Below are 19,561 nucleotides of genomic sequence, written 5' to 3' on the forward strand. Positions count from 1 at the left end.
GATTTCTCCCCAATTGTAACCAGTCAGTTACCCCACTCTTCCGAGCCGTCCCGGTCGCTGCTCCACCTCCTCTGCCGGTCCGGGGAGGGCTGCAGACTACCACATGCCTCCTCCCATACATGTGGAGTCACCAGCCGCTTCTTTTCACCTGACAGTGAGGAGTTTGACCAGGGGGACGTAGCGCGTGGGAGGATCACGCTATTCCCCCCTGAACAGGCGCCCCGGCCGACCAGAGGCGGCGCTAGTGCAGCGACCAGGACACATACTCACATCCAGCTTCCCACCCGCAGACACGGCCAATTGTGTCTGTAGGGACGCCCGACCAAGCCGGAGGTAACGCGGGATTTGAGCCAGCGATCCTCGTGTTGGTTCATCTTTTGATGGTGTGTCCTTTGTGTGGAGGCGGAGCACAAGGATTTCATTTTATTCGAATACACATGACAAATTTGAACTTGAACTTTGAGAAAAGATGCAACAGTTGCTCATTCGATGCAGTGCAGACATTGTTTGAATTATCTTTATTAAAAGATACAGGATGCTTGACTAGATTCGACACCGACATTTTAAGATGCAGCGATTATTCATTACAGGCCGGGGCTTGAGACCACCCAGACACAGACCACTGTGCTGTTTTTTTTTGTTTTTTTTTTTAATTGGATGGCGCCATTAAAAAAATCCCTGTAAATACCTGTAGGCAGCCATCTACCTCCATATAATGTCTCACTTTCTTTTTCTTTTTTTCAAATCACAGTAAATTTTACAGTTAATTCTTAAAAAAAGGAAGAGAAAATCTTGATATACCATGCAACAACCAACAAGCCAACATTTACAGTTATTCTTAGACCACAATCATTTTAAAATGGCATTTCAAATGTTCAATATCATGTTGAGCAACAATGACAAGATCATATCCAAAGACTTTACACAGAGAGTAGGGGCGCTTTTCAGCTCTTCCAGAACAGCTTTCAGGGAGCACTTTGTATAATTTAGACGAGGGGGGTAACGCGTTATTATCCATCGATCATACAACGGCAACTCTCCCAACGGTCGAATTCAGGTCGACTAGCCACGTTTTGTCCTTCGTACGGCGGCGAGGTTTCAAACGGGGGGGGGAGTCGGTTTGTTTCATTTCATCGAACAACATCAAAACGCTAACGAACAGCCATGCAGCTCATTCTATCGTACGCGCCGTCCGACTACGTTCTTCCACCAGACTCCATGATGACCTTCCACACCTCGTACACGGCGTCTCGTCCTTCTCTACAACGAACCGCCACTCAGAGTCCTTGAAAATCTGTGGGTACGTCGAAGTAACATTTTGTGTTTGTCGTCCGCGCAACTTTTCATCCCTGTAGATTCGTCGCTTGGGGGGGGGGGGTTTCTTTTTTCTTTCTTTTTTAAAATTTAGTTCTGGTTATGTTTTTAGCACAGGTATGTACAGGTCAACATGACAACATATCTTTTAATGTCAGAGTTAAAAACAGTGCGGGCCTGTCCGTCCGAACGTCGGGTTAATTTCAGCTCTTAGTTTTTCCTTTACGAGCGTGACGCTCTTCTCTATAGTTCGGTTCGTTTGCATCATTTGCCACGATTAAACGGTACAACTTAATTGAACACAAATGATTAAGAAACCTAATGCCGTAATCTACCTCCACAAATGCATGAACTGTAATAAGAAAAAAAATCACAGCGAGAGAAAAGAAAAGAAAACCATCCATCCATCTTACTGGAAAACCGCTACCGTCCTAATGCATAGTCCAACCTCCCGTTTGACAGAACGCAGCCTCACGCCGAAGGTGAGTCCATCTGTGGCCCATCAGAAGAGATGATACTAGATACTATTAAAGCTTTAGGTAGTCGTTATGATATGAGGGGATAAGAAAAACAAACGGAAGTAAGACATTCAGTATATCGGGTACGTACAGTTTTGTTTTCAGCTCCTTTGTTATCATTGAAACTGGGTGGGAACGAGGGAAGGTCTCAAGGACAGACGTAATAGAAGAAAGTTGTCCGTATTTCTAGATTATTATTGTTTTGTATGTACACTTAGACTATCTGCGCTAACTCACTACTTTACACTACGTCGTCTTCAGCTTGTGTCTCACAAAATATGAATAATCGTTTAACAAAACTGAATTGTGGATTGTACAAAATGGGAATTTTTACTCAATTATATTTTGCCCGCTGAGTGTATTATATCCTGTACTGAGCCTTGGACATTCATGAGTAGTCAGATTTTTGACCTTAATTTTTCTATCATGGTTTTGTCTCAGCTCAGATGCCTGCCCGCCAACAAACAGTATGCAGTAGTCATACAGTACACACACACACACACACACACACACCATCTCAATGGCAATAGTCATTAATCTCAATACGTACGCGACTTTAAACCTCCCATAGTCGAGTGTGTCCCACAGCTCATTTGTCTTTCTGTCGTATTACCGGTGTTCATTTGCAAAAGTGCTCCCAGCTAGCACACTGCAGCGCTTACTAAGGAGTAAGCACCGTGAGTGGATTCATTACCAGCATCCAGACACACCTCATATTAACGTTTATCACCTCACCATTTTTTTTTGTTGGGGGGGGGTCACATTTTCCAAATGTCAAGATTGCTCACGGGAACACTATTATTGCGGGCGGCTTGCCTTTCCGGAGGACTGTCACGACCCACCAACCCACGCTCTCATCCATTCTGTAGGACCCCCTCGTTTGATTCAATGTAATATGAAAAGGTTTGTCTAGTTATCTGTCCAGGTGTAACTGTGCCGTGACTTTCTTCATCGCTTATCTGCTCACGCGTATAGTCTGGGGGTGAGGATGAAGATGATGAAGGTAGGAGAGATGCAAATGGAGATGGAGGGAGGAGGATGGACGGATGGGAACAGGCAGGACAGTAGAGCTGAAGAGGAGAGCGAGGGAGGTGAAGTTGGAGGTACCAGAGAGGAACAAAAGGATGGGAAATGAGATGAAGGGAAAAAACGGGTGACAGAGAGAGGAGGATAAGTAGGAGAGGAGGTGCTCCCTTTTTTATTTGTCCTACTAGTCTCACTGGTGAGGGAGGTTTTCCCCCTCCCGCCAGAGAGAGATACAAACTAATAGGTGGGTAAAGGTGGACGGGACGATGAGAGAGAGGGAGAGATGTAAGAAATCTACAGTCTCACTCTTTCTCTAGTGGTCTCACTCCTCTAAATGGGGAGATAAACTCCTGAGGGACAGCGCGTTGATCGAAGAAGAAGAGAGAAGCAATTGAAGACCGCAACAAAAGACATTAACGTAGGGAATAAGATAAGTGTGTTTCCTCTCTCTGTCTCTCTGTTCCCTCCATCTATCTACTCGTTCCAGTCCTTCTTGATGTTGAGGTTCCACTCCCAGGAGAGGTGGTTCGTCTTGTCGTCGTCGGTGAAGAAGGACTTGATGTGGTAGCTGCCACGGACCACCATGCCCTTGGGCGCCTCCTCCACCGGGGTGATGAACTCATGCTCCTCCACCCGCGGGCCGTAGCTGCCCACCATGTACACCGCTTTGTCCACTGCAATGACACACACACAGAGTGTACAACACACAGCCTCCAGTGTGCACGAATGACCATGACTACTCAGTTACATGTGCTGTGAAAGCACTTTGGATGTACGGTATAGAGGGGAAGGGCATTGATGCTGGCAATTACCATGTGTAGACAATTTTATGTGCTACTACATAACTTTCACTTCTCCAAAACACAAAAAAAGTCCTCAGTTTTGACATTAGCTTGAACGTTGTGCAAATAGTGCTAGTTCAGTTCCCTTCCAGTACTGTCGTTTCTTGATTAGGATTAAATTTAATGCTGCAATCCTGAAGATTTGCATGCAAATAAACGCCCTTTTGGTACTCTCTAACACTGGTGTATTTAAGACAATAGCTAATGTAAAAATATCCAAATCCCGAAGGCCTTGTAGTTGCTCATTTCAAATGGCTGGGGTTGAGAACTTGAAAAATGACCCGGTGCGTAACAGGTTTTTGTCCTCACTTCCTTTTCAAACCTGCGCTACCAGTCTCATTCTTCTGCATTTGGCTGCTGTGGTAATTTTGTTGTGGCTAACAAGCAGAGATGCAGACCAAGCTTGTAGAAGTCAATCACCAACTAATACAGTATCATTAATAGTTCAAACTCGGGTGTTTCTTAGTTTGGCGGTGCATAAAATGCTGATGAAACAGCAGTTGTTATTCAGGTTCATCTTGAATGGACCTGTGGGATTTGGACTAGTCAAACACCAATGCATTTACCAGAGTCACCACAGGAGTCAGCAAAATAAAGAGAAACGATAATCTTTAGGACTGTAGCCTCAGAAAAACAGGAATATTCTCACTTAGCTGGGTACATCTGTCTTTTGAATAGAGATCTACAGGCTGACTGTGCTAGCAGCTAACGGAGTACCTCTTAGTCCTTTTCTGTAGGTCAGATGGATGTACTTCAGTCCAGCAACGATGTCTCTGTTTACCTGCAGACACACACATTTATAAAACATTAGAGAATGCTGAAAGATGGCAGCCTTCAGAATCAAGTTTAGGCCCCTTAGTTGATCAGATCTGTCCCTGGCTTTCTCTCCTGTGTCCCAAAAGAACCAGTACTTCTTTCACATAATACTCTATAATAATAATCATCATCAGTTCCGTAACCTTTTTGGGGTCATAGGAACACAGCTGATGCCTTAACAAGAGGTTGAGTCATCATTGTGTTTCAGTAGGGGGAGTGCCTGGTGGTCCCTATCTCCTCTCCAGGTATGGATGGCCGTTGGTTCACAGAGGAACACATCCGCCCTTTGACAGGTTTTGTTTTTAGTCCTGCTGGGTGTCCAGACACCCTCCTCACAACAACCCAAGGGTTGAAGTGGGGGTGCCGGTTTAGTCGCTGATGACCCAACGGTTGCAGTTTAATGTCGTACCCAGGACCTAATACTCTAATGTTTTGGCAAAAAAAAAAAGATTAACCCTTCGGTTGTCTTCCAGGTCAAAAAGGCCCATAACAGTGTTTAACAGCAGAGAAAAGACTAAATGATATTTTTTTTAACCTGAAATTTGATGACTTTTCCTACAGTGACCCGAACATTAGAAAAAGTGAAATATTTTGTTCATATTTCCATGAAAGCTGTACACCACTAGGGTACTAAGATTGTCTTGGGGTCATTTTGGACCCTAAGACATGTGTGGGTCATGTGTGACCCTATAAAAACGAGTGGTGTCCACTGATTAAATGCAGTCTTTCTGCACTGTGAAGAGGGAAAACCCAGATAGTCGCAAAGTGTCTGGTGAATAACAAGTTGTTTCTTCGTGCAAAACAGATTTGGGGTTTAAAATTAAATTAAGTTGCTTTAATTTAGAGGTTTAATGAAGGCAGGTCCTAAATGACCCTTAAGACAAGAGCAGTATACAGAATGTGTGGCCAACACAAGGGTTAAGAAAATAAAACAGATGTGCAATCATCTCTTTCCCCTCCGGTCTGTCAGTTTAACCAAGGTGCAGGAGCACTCCTCCACCAGCAGGTGTCCTTACAGCAGAGCCAAATCAGTCAGAGGAGCCGATTGGTCATTCTAAGCACATCTCCCTTTCCCTTCAGGGCCAAGCCCCTAAAGCACTGCCTTCTTATTTGATTGTGTACACACACTCTCGCTCTCTCTCCCTCTCTGACCTCCTTTCCAACCAAAAGACAACCTTCCTTGGTGTCAATGAAATTATATGGTTACATCACTTTATCAGAAGCGTTGATGCTCCTTATGTCTGCCATTTCCTCCTTGTGTCTTATAAAGATGATGTCATTATTACTGCTCGAAATGGGATTTGAATGGACAAAATTAATCTGATCACCACTTTCCACTGTTGTGCCATTGCCCAAACGAAAGGAAAGTGATGGGGCTGGTAGTTATTTGGGAGACAAATGTGTCGTGTGTCTCTGATATGTAGGTCTAATGTTTAACTTTTACAAAGAACTGTCCACTAGTAGTCACTGCTTGACCTGTACATCACAATGGTAAATCCACATAAAATATTATTCCCTATTTCAGAATGAACCCCTTAATTGAAATGGGACAGACCAGTGGAGCTATTAAAATGTTTTATACACAACACAAAGTACACATATCAACATCTTTCTGCTCTGAAAAACTAATATGTTATAACATGACTTATTACCTTCAGTCATCAAACATTTTGGACTCTCTTAGAATGTAGTTTTTGAATGGAAAACGGCTTTTCAAAGCCGATCTTTGTTTACCTGGTTCTCATGATGTCATCAGATGCCCATTTGCATCCAGCCAATCAGATCAAGTCATCAAAATATGAAGCCCCACCCATCCTTACCACCAACCCTTGTTTGTACTTGTGACTCAAATGTCAGCTCACGAATATTTATGAGGACTAGACCACTCCCTCACAGTTCTTGAGACAGGAGAGAATAGTTATGGATAAGGGTATAAAAAACCCACAACTGACTGTTTTGTTTCGTGTTCAAGACTTTTAGACATGAAAAGTCAAATCTGATCACTAATTTTAGTGTGTCTTTAAATGACTGATTCTAAATTGTAAATGGGGCGTCCGACCGGGTAGCATACCGGTATATTCCGTTGCCTACCATGACATTACATTATCCAAAGCAACTTACAATAAGTGCATTTAACGTAGTACTAGTCATCAGAGGTAATAAGTGCATCTAAACAAGCATCTAAGAGCAAAACCAGTGCTAAAGTAAAAGTGCAACTTTACCAACACGGGGATCTGCGGTTCGAATCCCCGTGTTACCTCTGGTTTGGTCGGCGTCCCTACAGACACAATTGGCTGCGTCTGCGGGTGGGAAGCCAGATGTGGGTATGTGTCCCGGTCGCTGCACTAGCGCCTCCTCTGGTCGGTCGGGGCACCTGTTGGGGGAATAGTGTGATCCTCCCACACGCTACGTCCCCCTGGTGAAACTCCTCACTGTCAGGTGAAAAGAAGCGGCTGGCGACTCCACATGTATCGGAGGAGGCATGTGGTAGTCCGCAGCCCTCCCCGGATCAGCAGAGGGGGTGGAGCAGCGACCGGGACAGCTCGAAAGAATGGGGTAATTGGCCAAGTACAATTTGGGAGAAAAAGGGGGGGAAATAAATAAAACATAAATACATCGTAAATGACTGAATCTGATTCCATTTCATCTCTGAGCCTGTATGGGGAAAAAAGTCTTCTACGATTTAGATTCTAATTAAAAAGTGCCAAAATCTGCACAGAACTTGGACGGCAGCCCCGTCAAATCACATCTAGGGAGCAATAGATGCCTGGACGGACACACGCGCTCACCTCAAATGCCCCCCGTCAGGGCACTAACTGTTCTGGAAAACACTGGACTCGGTCTCTTGGTACTTTCCCCTTTGTATATTTGTCTGTTCCCATTTCCATTCAAAATATTTCAGTTAAACTGTCCAGTTGCTATTTATAGTGGGCATGAGATGCTGGCTTGGGAAAACCTCCGTTATGTTTACATGTGTTGAGTGGCTTGTTTGTGACTAAGGAGGCAATGGGGAGGGGAGGGGGGTATGAGAGGGTAGAAAAGCTTTCACCAAGAGATAAAGCAAGAAAAAAGAGGGGCAATTTCAGAAATTGAAAGACAGTGGATGGGAACAGCTATATGGGTCGGTCAGATGGAGAAGAAGGGGGGATAGAGAGACATAGGAGCATCACAGCGAGAGAGAGAGAGAGAGGGTGAGAAACAGATTCTGGGAAATGGGAGCATGTGGGATAATGAGACAAAGAATAGAAAAAGCAGAGAGGGGGAGAGAGAGAGAGAGAAAAGGGAGGATGTGAACTCGATGTATTATCCCTCTGAGCCTCAGCGGAACAAACACAATTAAATAGAACAAAATAAATTGAATAGATTGATTAAACCTGATTTAATCTGTCTTGTTTGATATCACGGTTCAAAGACAGGTTGGTTTACCACATAAAAACAAGTCTCATTTCTCTCTGTCGCTTTCATCCACTGCCCATTCATCCATCCTTCCATTAGTACATTCATCCATTGGTCCGCTAATCTCCACCTTCCAGCTTCAGTTCAGGTTGTTTTTACTGTGTCCAGACCAGCTAGGTGCTCCTACTGCAGCCGTTGCCTACCTCACCCATATGTACAGCATATGTAGTAGGGGTGGGACCCTACTGGATCGAATTCCGAATCGTTCGATACAGTCGTCATGGTTTGAGACGCTCCCCGTTTCGCAAGATCATGTGTGATTAACACTAGAACAACCGGGATTTCACTCCTACCTAAAATGACCACGGGTGGTCAAAATGACTGCCAGTTTTTAAACTCTATATTTTATCAAGATAAATACCCAGTGGAGATATTAATGCATTGCATATGTCAGTATGTCTGTTAGGAAACGACTGACACCAAAAGTAACATTTTAACAACTTTAAAACTGTAGCGAATTCAGGGGGCAGCCAGGAATCCGCCGCAGTCGGGACGCAAACCCAGGTCGCCAGCACCACGCGCGACTGGGCTAACCAGTCAACTAAAGGGTCTGACCCGTTAGCCGATGGGCTAGCGAGTCTACACCTCCGTGATCGTTACAATACTATTTTTCAAACAATTTAAAATGACCGCTGTCCAATGCCTGTAAATACAGCAAGGCCTTGGTGGTAGTCATGGCGCATCTGAAACGGCATTTGTACCCAAACATGTTGGAAATATTACATGAAAAACAAAACGGAAAACACATATTTCTAATCTAACCAACGTAACAAGGCCTATAAAACATGAAATGTAAAAAAAAGAACTGAACGTTGTGAAGGAAACGACGCGGACAGCACACGTCATAAATAGTGACATGACACGTACGATGATGACGTGTGGTCATGTTGACCGCTCATGGTCGTTTTAGGTAGCCCTTATCACAACTGTTTTTTGTGCAATTGATCTAAAACTCATTTTAATGCAGATATATGCAATTTTAGGAGCATTCAGGGGGCAGCAGGTCTGTATCTTTTTTTTTTCCCCCACAAAGTCATTAGACTTTGAAAATTCAAAATGGTCACAATGACCGCCTTGGTCATTCTAATAGTTTTTGAAGTTTAAAGTTTTAAAGTAAAGCAATTGTGTTACACAACAGGAAAATATGGCACAAAATTTTGTTAGAACTTTGCACTTGCATTACGTTTGAATGCGTGCCTTGATAATGCCAAAATGTTGGGCCTAATTCTTAAAATAAATGAAAAATAGAGAACTGCAGTGGTGTTTTGTCTCTTGCTTACCAAGACATCCACTGTATCATATTGAATCCAAATCGTGAGCCTTGAATCGTATCAAACCGTGAGATTTGTGAATCATCCCACCCCTAATATATACATAAATACATACTTTCATACATCCTGGGTGGAGAAGAGTGTCAGGAGTGATTTGTGACAGAAGGGTACCAGCAAGAGTTAAAAGGAAGGTTTACAAGATGGTTATGAGACCAGCTATGTTATATGGTTTGGAGACAGTGGCACTGACGAAAAGACGGGGTGGAGCTGGAGGTGGCAGAGGTGAAGATGCTAAGATTTTCATTGGGAGTGATGAAGAAGTGCCCTATTTAGCTTGCTGCCACTGCGACCCGACCCCGGTAAAGCAGCTGAAGATGAGATGAGATGTGATGAAGAAGGACAGGATTAGGAACAAGTATATTAGAGTAACAGCTCAGGTTGGACGGTTTGGAGACAAAGCAAGAGAGGCAAGATTGAGATGGCTTGCTTGGACATGTGTGGAGGAGAGATGCTGGGTATGTTGGGAGAAGGTTGCTGAATATGGAGCTGCCAGGGAAGAGGAAGGCCAAATTGGGGGTTTATGGATGTGGTGAGGGAAGACATGCTGGTGTGACGGAGGAAGATGCAGAGGACAGGATGAGATGGAAACAGATGATCCATTGTGGTGACCCCTTAGGGGAGCAGCCGATAGTAGTAGATACATCCTATCCGTCGCTTTATAATCACTGAACCTCTGTCTGTATATATCTGTATGTCTTGTCTCTGTGTCCGCTTTTGTCTGTCAGTCAGTCACAGAACTGTCCATCTTACCTTGAAGTGTATCTTGACTCTGTACTCCACTCCTTCCTTCATGGTGAAGCCCTGCTTTTTGAGAGCCTCCAGGTCTCCTGTAAGAAAACAAGAAACAGAACAAGATGGTATCACAAGGCCTTGACAAATGGTCAGCACATGAGCTGACTTGCTGTTTCAGTGCACATGTACCTGGTGATGACAACATGCAGCGGGACTCATCATAGGAGCACGCTGTTGGTGATGTACACACAAAGCTGGCGGTACATGGACAACATGTTGGGGCAGTGCAGAGGGATCAAATTGCTCGGAATAGTCTGGATTTGAGCTACTTTGTGGGCAAATCGTATTATAAAAGTAGAAAGTGTAGTGTCGGGTGACCAAGGCGTCATGCTTTGTTGTACTGCACCAGCATTTTGACCCACATATTGAGACGACGACACACGTTTTGAAGAAAAATAACAAAAATACAAGTTTCCCCATTTAAACATTCAACAGTTTTCATTATTCAGTAATAATCGCTGGCATTCTCTGCTTAAAAGCGTCTCCGCTCTCTGAACATGCCAACGTCAGGTCAGGGTGTGGAATTACATCCTCGAGCTATCCTGTCTATTCTACCCGTTTTTGTTGGCTGTTTATTCATTATTTTCTTGTTTTTACATTACAACTTGGATCCGAATTATGTATAAATAAATAAAGACTGCCGTCGTTATTTACTGACGGTCATGGTTAGTTTAGCGTCCACAGGGTCAGTGGTTGTGTCAGGAAGGGCATCCGACATAACATTTTGCCAAATCATTGTGCGGATTGACAAGACCGTACCGGATCGGTCAAGGCCCGGGGTTAACAACGACCGCCATCGGTGCTGCGCCCTCACAGGGCACCGATGGAAGCCATCATATCCGCAGTGGCGACCCCTGAGAAACAGGGAACAAGATGAAGGAAGAAGAAGGAGAAAGCATGCCTAGTTAAGCAGTTTATTTTTAAATCTGTCGCTCAAGTATGTTATATACTGTTGTGCACCAACTATTGGGCAGGAGTGTAACTGCAGGCAGGAAGTAAATGTGTTTCATTAGGCCGATAGACACTATATCAAAGTTCAATACCTTTTTACATTGGCAACTTGCAAAATCGTACTGTGTCCCGCATTTGGACTGTTTGCATCTGGTCACTCTAAAAGCACATTTCCCGGAGAACAGAAGTGGGCGGCAGGTAGCAGAGGGTGTTGGTAAGATGGTTACTATGTGGTTGCTGAATATTTAACCAGCGGTTTCTAGGAATTTCCTAGCACTTGCTAAGTTGTTACTAGATGGTTGCTCGGGTATTAGTATGTGGTTGCTAAGTGGACTTTAGCTGCTTACGAGGTGGCTCCTACGGCATTACTAGGTGGTTTAAGCTGCGTAGCAATTACAGGACATCGCACAACAACCAGAATGAATTATATAGCCCGTAGAAACCTGTAGATAGTGAACTATAAGCTGCTGATGATCATCATAGTCTTTATGTGCAAATCTATGAAGTAAGGGGTGTGTAGTTTGGGGAAGTCTTGTGTACTCTGATAAAGTATTCTCTTTAAATAAGGGCTTCAAGTTTCTAACCTGTAGCTTATTTCATGTTCCTGGTGAATAAGCTTGGCCTCTTTATAACAGCGGGGTTGCGTCGGTGGTGCTGGTGGGTTGAATGGATTTACAGTGGAGATTGAACAAAAGCATCCGGGGCGGTTCTGTTAGCACAGCGATGTCAGATGTGTTCACTAATCACTTTATACCTCCATTTAAACCCCGCCACCAGCCCCGAGCGCTGCCTGATGGACGAGCGAGAGAGAGAGAAAACTAAAACAGACGAAGGGAGGTAGAGAGATGAAGAAGGAAGAGGGGAGGAGCTGAAGGAGAGACAAAAATGGAGAGGATGGGGACAGACGGCAGTGATGTGATGAAGGAGAAAGGAAGAGGACCGGAAGAAAAGAGAAGGAAGCGATGGCCCGAGGGAGTGGATGAAGATGGTTATGATGTCACTGGTAGAAAACACTTAAACACACGCCCATATAAATGCATGGCATAAACACACACATGCATACATACAAGCTTACACACACAAATCTACACCCCCCCCCTAAAAAACACACATTTAAAACGCACACACACCACACCTGTAAATGTGATGTTATATGCACTTTTAACCTGACTTAATTTGGATTCTGTGCCAAACTCGCCCACTATGCAACCCTCTCTCTCCGTCTGTCTCTCCCTCTCTGTCTCATAGCAGGAGGAGATAAACATGGGGGAGGAGGGGGGGGGGTCTCCTGGGATGGTCTGACACAGAAAATAGGTCACTGGTAGAGACTTGTCTACCTGTTCTCTTCACACACATTCCTGCCCACATGGCAAAATACTCACATTTGGACGCACATATGTAGTTATTACGTATGGACGCATGTAAACGTGCACAAGGTCGGTTAAGCGCAGACACAGTAAACACACAACTGTGTGTGTGTGTGTGTGTGTGAGAGAGTGTTGTGGATGGGGGGGCGGCGTTGGTGCAGCTCTGGTCCGTCTTTCAAATGGTGATTTTAATGGTTGCATATTTTTTGCAACGAAATAGTGTGCGGGTTTCCTCCGGGGGCTCCGGTTTCCTCCCACAGTCCAAAGACATGTGGGTCAGGTGAATCCAAAGACATGTAGGTCTTTGTCCCTAGGTGTGAATGTATGTGTGTGGGTGTGTGTGGGCGGGCCAACCCTGTGACGGCCTGTCCAGGGTGTCTCCTCACCTGCTGCCCAGTGACTGCTGGGATGGGCTCCAGCATCCTGGCGACCCTGAGAGCAGCATAAGCGGTTTGGATAACGGATGGAAGGATACGTAACTAGGACCAACTAAATAGTGAGCGTTCAAGCCTACACAGAGGATGTGCTTTACATGTTGCTGTTCTTCAGCACAAAATGAATTAGTCTTACACAGTTGGCTCTTGACGTAAATGATTATTTTTTGGGGGGGAGGGGTCTCCGAATTGTACTTAGCCAAGTACCCCATTTTTCCGAGCCGCCCCGGTCGCTGCTCCGCCTCGTCCGCTGATCCGGGGAGGGCTGCAGACTACCACATGCCTCCTCCCATACATGTGGAGTCACCAGCCGCTTCTCTTCACCTGACAGTGAGGAGTTTCACCAGGAGGACGTGGCAGGATCACACTATTCCCCCCCCCCCATTTCCCCCTTCCCCCTGAACAGGTGCCCCTACCAACCAGCCCGAGGAGGCGCTAGTGCAGCGACCAGGACACATACCCACCTCCGGCTTCCCATCCGCAGACACGGCCAATCGTGTCTGTAGGGACGCCGGACCAAGCCGGAGGTAACACGAGGATCCGAACCAGCGATCCCCGTGTCGGTAGGCAACAGAATAGACGGCTACGCTACCCGGATGCCCCCGTAAATGATTCTTAACCTAAGATATTTCTGTGTGGTTTTTAAGACCTGCGGACTTTTTTGCGGTGCAGACCTAATTAAGTCTATGTCAGTTTGATGTTTCTGCCGGTGTTTTTATTTATTTATTTTTTTATTTTAAATCGACACAACAACTTTGCTGCTACGGTCCTACAAATATTAACCACAAACAGTACAGTAATGCTGACACATCCCCTTGCATAACACAGATGTGGGTTCCTATCAAATCCCGTGGCAGAGTAGAAAGGCTCGGTGGCCACTGGTTGAGACACGCCGTCCTGTGTGAGTGATCATCGCTGTGTGAAACGTGTAGAAACACGGTGTTCAGCAAGTCGACCCCGAGTGTACAGAGGTGACAAAATAATACAATAAATACCGGCATGTGTAATACCACATCATGGAGAAGCGGGGGCAAATGATGTGGAGTGTGCAGAGGGAGGTCTGGCGGCCGGCCACGCTCGTGCCTCAACAAGCTCGACTGAAAAGGAAGTTTCTCATATCACACTTGGTATTGTGGCGTACACACTGTGTTTCATGTCCAGATCAACGTTTTGATCCTAAAAGGACCTTCGTCACCCATAGTGTATCTAGAGACACCAACAGGTGGAGATATCCACATAGTCTGACAGTCTGAACCACGAGATGGTGGGGTTGACTTGCCCAGGCTCTGGCTATGGGTGAATTGCTGGCGCCCTAGAAAGTAACCGGCCCCCTGCTGCCTTGTGGGATAGGCTGTTTAGCCAGAGGCTAAGGGCAGGACAAACCTCGACAGAAAACCCCCAGAGGAGTAACCCCCCCCCCCCCCCGTAGACCAATTACTGTGGACATGTCAAGGTTACCCCAGTTATGAGTTAAATAACAAAACAAACTACTGCCTTGTCGACGCCCTGGAAGGAGTAAAGGCTATGGGACCAACCCAGACGGAAATTTGGTACCGAAGGAGTTGTGACCTCGATCTACTATCAACAAACAATAAGCATGATGATGATGATTTAACCACATCTACCACCACATCCCTTACTTCATTTTTAACATGTGCCTGCATATTGTTTTTAATGACAATACATTGAATTGAATCTTGAAAGTATTGTGAAATGACGTCCACCATTTGAAAAAATGAATGCCTCGTGTTGCACAATGGTCTTGCATGGAAATAATGCACATGACGTGGTTTTTGTTGTCGTCCTAGAAGCATTGTGTGCAAAAAAAAGCTGGGTCATGAGGTCAGGTCAATCCATGTTTTTGAGTTATTGAACAATGTTGAATTCAACGGCTTCTCTGCACCGGCTAGTTTGTATGGTATGACATTACCATACAGATTTCCTCTCGTCAGATTCCCATGAATTTTCTAAAACTTTTACAAAACCATAGTCTTCAATAACTTTTCCAGGTCCTGGAGGTTGTATTTTCAAACCTAGTGACTTTTGCTGGATTTTCCTGACCATATGAATCCTGTAGATAGACTAGACCGGCATACAGACATCAAATCCTATTTCAACTGGATACACCGCACACTTTAACAGATCTAGCAACAGCACAAACCCATGCTGGTAAGATAGAGAGATCAGCCTGGAAAAGGGCTGGATGTACATAATACATATGGCAGTCTGAGGACGGCTGTCCTTGCCTGCCTGTGTTTGTTTCATTATTATAATTGTACATGGAAGGACCATGTGTCGGCCCGTCCAGGGTGACTCCCCATCTGCCACCCAATAACTGCTGGGATATGCTTCAGCATCCCTGCGACCCCGATTGGGATAAGCAGCTTGGATAGTGGATGGATGGAAGGATTGTCAATGGGTTTTTAAAGACATCTTGCAAAAGGGGGTTCCAGCCAGAAGCTAATGCTATTTGGGGGACCTTGGCATGGAAAAGTCTGGGAAGCCCTGAACTGGACTACTATTGCTATTCAGTCATTTAAGGGCCGCAGGTATATTTTGTTCTTAATTTCCATCCACACCTCATGGTTCACATCGTATGTCATATGGCATGTGGTGAGGCCTGGGGTTAGCTTTTCAGCAGCTGCTACAGTTTACCGTTAGAGAAAGAGGAAGTCGTGGGAATCAGATTCAGGAAGTTAAATGTGCCAATACTCTGGTCTTATTACTTAATGCAGTCTTCTCAGTGTGAATACAGCATGATGTGAATGCTCAGTATTGGTAGTATAGTCAATTATTTCCGTATTTAGAGAACACCAATGTTATGTACCTGTGTATTAGCTTTTCCTTTTTATACTATTTCTGACTTCTTTTTTTAACATTCATTTCCTTCACAGTTTCTTTCTCTAATGTTTTTATGTTTAAAAGATACAGTCAAGTAGCTGGTAATGTGAAACTTGCTTAGAATAATGATCAGGAACACTTTGTCATTTCATTGTTTCCCCCAGCCCACAGCAGTAGAACACATAGACTAACTAACACATATATCTAAACAAACAAAAAAAATCACTGTCCAAGGGAACGAGCGCCAGCCAGGATGACTGTCGGAACTGCCGGTCTGCATGGGCTAGCAGTTAGCTTAGCCTGCCCCGCTTCCGCATCCTGTCAGACTGCCCTCGGTGCTTCCTGCTCGAGCACAGCTCCGGTCAGGGCCGTGGTGCTTGGGCCCACAAGATGCAACAGACCAAGCTCCCCCACCCGATCCAACGCCAGCTCTCCCAGCCAGACACCCTTGACACACCTCCCCACACTCCACACGATGACACCAAAAACACCAGTCAACGCCAGCCAAGGCCGCCCTCGGTGTTATCGGAACGGCCGGTCTGCATGGGCTAGCAGTTAGCTTAGCCTGCCCCGCTTCTGCATCTTGTCAGACCACCCTCGATGTTACCTCCTCGGTCCCGCTCCAGGCAGGGCCATGGTCCCTGGGCCCAAAGGACGCAGCAGACCAAGCTCTCCCAGCCGTCAAACGAAAACAAAACTTAAAATGCAGACATGGACAAAGACACTGCATGGACAGTACTGGGTGAGGCCGCCGCAAACATGAATTTGCGCCGCCATCTTCCCTCACCAGTACTGGGTGAGGCCGCTGCAAACATGAATTTTCTTCCCACACCGGAAGTGAAAAGAAAAGTAAGTAAAAGAAAATAAAGTATTCAGGGGAAAAAAAGCACATTCTGACTTTTGGTTTAACATGTATGAATGTATGTGTGTGTATGTATGTAGATGCGTTTGATTATATGTCCACTGAACTACAATGAATCACCTCAGAAGTGATGTTACCAACTCAACCTTGAGAAAACTAATTTTCAAGTTTCAGTCCCTGGAAGAAGAGGTTCATCACCGCGGGCCATTGATCTAAAACAGAGAACTGGCCGTAAATGTGAAGGATGAGCCGGCCGACCCTTCACAGAGAAGGGATTTATGCGGAAGTTGAGTTATATATCTGGAAGGTCCGCGCTTTCATAAATTCAAAGAGGCGCCGAACTGATATGTCATCTGTGATAGATGTTGTTTTTAAAGAGCAAGTCAGGTGATATATGGAGAATGAGAGAGAGAGTGTGTGACAGAGAGAAAGAGGCCGGGTGAGCGACAGTAACACGCTTACATGTAATGTAAAGTCAATGTGAAGCAATGATTTGACTTACACGACAGTTATACTATTGATTCTGTAATGACATCTCCCAATTCAGTCCAGTCAGCTCATAACCTCAATCATTCTCTGTTGTCTTTCCTGTTTTATTTTGAAGTTCTCACCTGTCTTGTCAGTTCTTGCCCCTGGTTTTAACAGTCAACCCCGTGTATTCCACATCTGTTCCCCATCCCCTGATTTTTCCAGCACACATATGCTCCCCTATGGAGGAAACTCACTTCAGCCGCTTGTCTGGGCTCAGCCTTAGAGATAGGGTGAGGAGCTCGGACATGCGAAGGGAGCTCAGAGTAGAGCCGCTGGCTCCTTCGCACTGAAAGGAGCCAGTTGAGGTGGTTCGGACATCTGATTAGGATGCCTCCTGGGTGCCTTCCTTTTGCGGTTTACTGGGTACGGCCATCTAGGAGAAGACCCCGGGGTAGACCTAGAACTCACTGGAGGGACTACATGTCCAATCTGGCCTGGGAATGCCTTGGGATCCCCCAGGAGGAGCTGGATGTCTGGAGTGCCCTACTTAGCTTGCTGCCACCGCGACCCGACCCCGGAGAAGCGGCTGACTATGAATGAATGAGTGAATGAACATATGCTCCCCTGGTGTCTCTGTGCCTTTGCTAGATCGTCTTGTGTGTGATAGAAAAGTGTGTTTCTGTAAGGCCAAGCAATCCAGCATCCACCAGTTCTTCCTGTCTACTCGGTTTTTGAGTCCTTGGCTGTTTTTTTGGACCTTGTTTCCCTTGTCTGCCCTCGTCGGATCTGTTCACCTGTTTGGACTGAAAACCCAGTAACTCGAACTTGTGCTTTGGATCCGTTTTGTTTGTCTGTGTGTCCCTTTTGGGCCTGTTGGGACTTCCTGTGGACTGACCCCTGCCAGTTTGATCATTGCGTTTGGGTCCTTACCGGTCCGTTTCTGCAATCTTGATTTTCTTTCTGTCTGACCCTGTTTAAACTCTACAGCTATGGAAAATAAGTTATTTTGTGATTAAATTATCTTCACGTGTCAGAGACGACTTCCTGTTTGGCTGTGAGTGCTTCCTGTTATATCAAGGAGCATTGCATTTTATATGTATGATTTTATTTGTTAATCTTTCAGTTTTGATTGTGAAAAATGAACCGCAAATTAAGAATTTCATTGTACGGTGCAAGCTGCTTCTCTCTCTCTCTCTATATATATATATATACGTGTATATATGACGATAAAGAACTTGAACTCGAACTTTCTGGGGTCATACGTGTCTCTATTACAAGAGAAATAATGCTGTCAGTCGTTTTTTATTTTCTCAAGAGTTTTATTTGGTTCGGATGCTTGACCTTGTATTCATGTGGTAAGGGTGAAGGGCCTCCCTCCTTTCTCTCACACCATCCTACTTTATAAATGTAGTTATATTTCTAGGTTAATCTCACCGAGCACAGTCAGGTTCATTTGAGTAGCCCTAAATCACAGTAACGGTCTGAGAGGTTTTTAGATTCACATGTAGGCTACTTTCAAAAATCCCATATTAGCACACTGATATTATAGCAAGATGGTTATGAGTGTTTTTATGTCCGAAACCATAGTATGCGTCTACTACCCTGACATCCGGGGAAATATCCGAGAATGCAAACACTGGATGCTACGCTGGCATGAATATCATACAGTGTATTGCAATACTTCACAACAACAACCAACAGTGGTGGAGGGAGAGAAAAAAACTAGCAGAGTGGTAGGCTAATCAGAAAGTAATAATAATCATTTAGCTTTGCATTTTAAAAATAGATGCATGTCCCCACTCCGGTAGAAGCTCTACACCGTCTGTCGTCAGTAACCCACTAAGAGCTGAAAGGAAGTGGTGTGGTTTTATGATGAAGCAGTTTGTCCTGAACAGCCATTATATTTTTTACTCGTACACTGGAAGATAGTACACATATATGTAATACATAGAATGTGATTTCAGATGCAGCCAATGAGAAAGATACAGTCAGAGATGGGCAGTATTTCAATTAAATGTATTTAAAATATGTATTTGATTACTTTTGAGTATTTTGCTGGACAGAAAAAATAAGATGCAATTTGTAACGAAATGCTTTAAGAGCTTGTATTTGTGTATTTGAAATACTTAAATACATTATTTAATATGTCATTTTATTCTCAAATAAGACATTTTTATCCCCAGGTTTAAACTGTAGAAAGAAACTGTACAACGGTTAGCCTAATCACAGTCGGTTGGGCCCAGCACCGCAGTCATTGTGAACTACTATATTTCATTTGTGTTCCTTGTGACCAGTCACTTGAGGAAAGAAGCTGCTTCGGTGTTTGGTGCAAATTTTCCCTTAGATAACGAACGTTATGTAATCAAAATATGATCAGATATTGCATGCTAAGGCAAGCTTTCTGAATGACTCTTAAATATTAATTCATCTTCAGCCACTTCTCTGGGGCCGGGTCGCGGTGGCAGTAGTAAGTAGTAACTAAGTAGGGCACTCCAGATGTCCCTTTCCCCAGCAACGCCCTCCAGCTCCTCCTGGGGGAT

General features: G+C 44.8%; 1 protein-coding gene across 2 annotated transcripts in view; it reads right to left on the reverse strand.

The window, feature by feature from the left end:
- Window positions 1-490: 490 nt before the first annotated feature.
- The window catches only part of arhgdig (Rho GDP dissociation inhibitor (GDI) gamma), an 82,150-nt gene continuing 63,079 nt past the window's right edge, over window positions 491-19,561 (reverse strand). For both annotated transcript variants that reach the window (XM_056287364.1, XM_056287365.1), the window contains 3 exons: window positions 10,054-10,130; window positions 4,418-4,481; window positions 491-3,532 (listed from right to left, as the gene is read on the reverse strand). In XM_056287364.1, the coding sequence (XP_056143339.1) occupies window positions 3,333-3,532; window positions 4,418-4,481; window positions 10,054-10,130 (341 nt within the window). In that variant the 3' untranslated portion in view covers window positions 491-3,332. The remainder of the gene's footprint in view (window positions 3,533-4,417; window positions 4,482-10,053; window positions 10,131-19,561) is intronic.

The sequence above is a fragment of the Lampris incognitus genome, chromosome 10 (assembly GCF_029633865.1).
Source record: "Lampris incognitus isolate fLamInc1 chromosome 10, fLamInc1.hap2, whole genome shotgun sequence".
NCBI classification, from domain to species: Eukaryota; Metazoa; Chordata; class Actinopteri; order Lampriformes; family Lampridae; genus Lampris; species Lampris incognitus.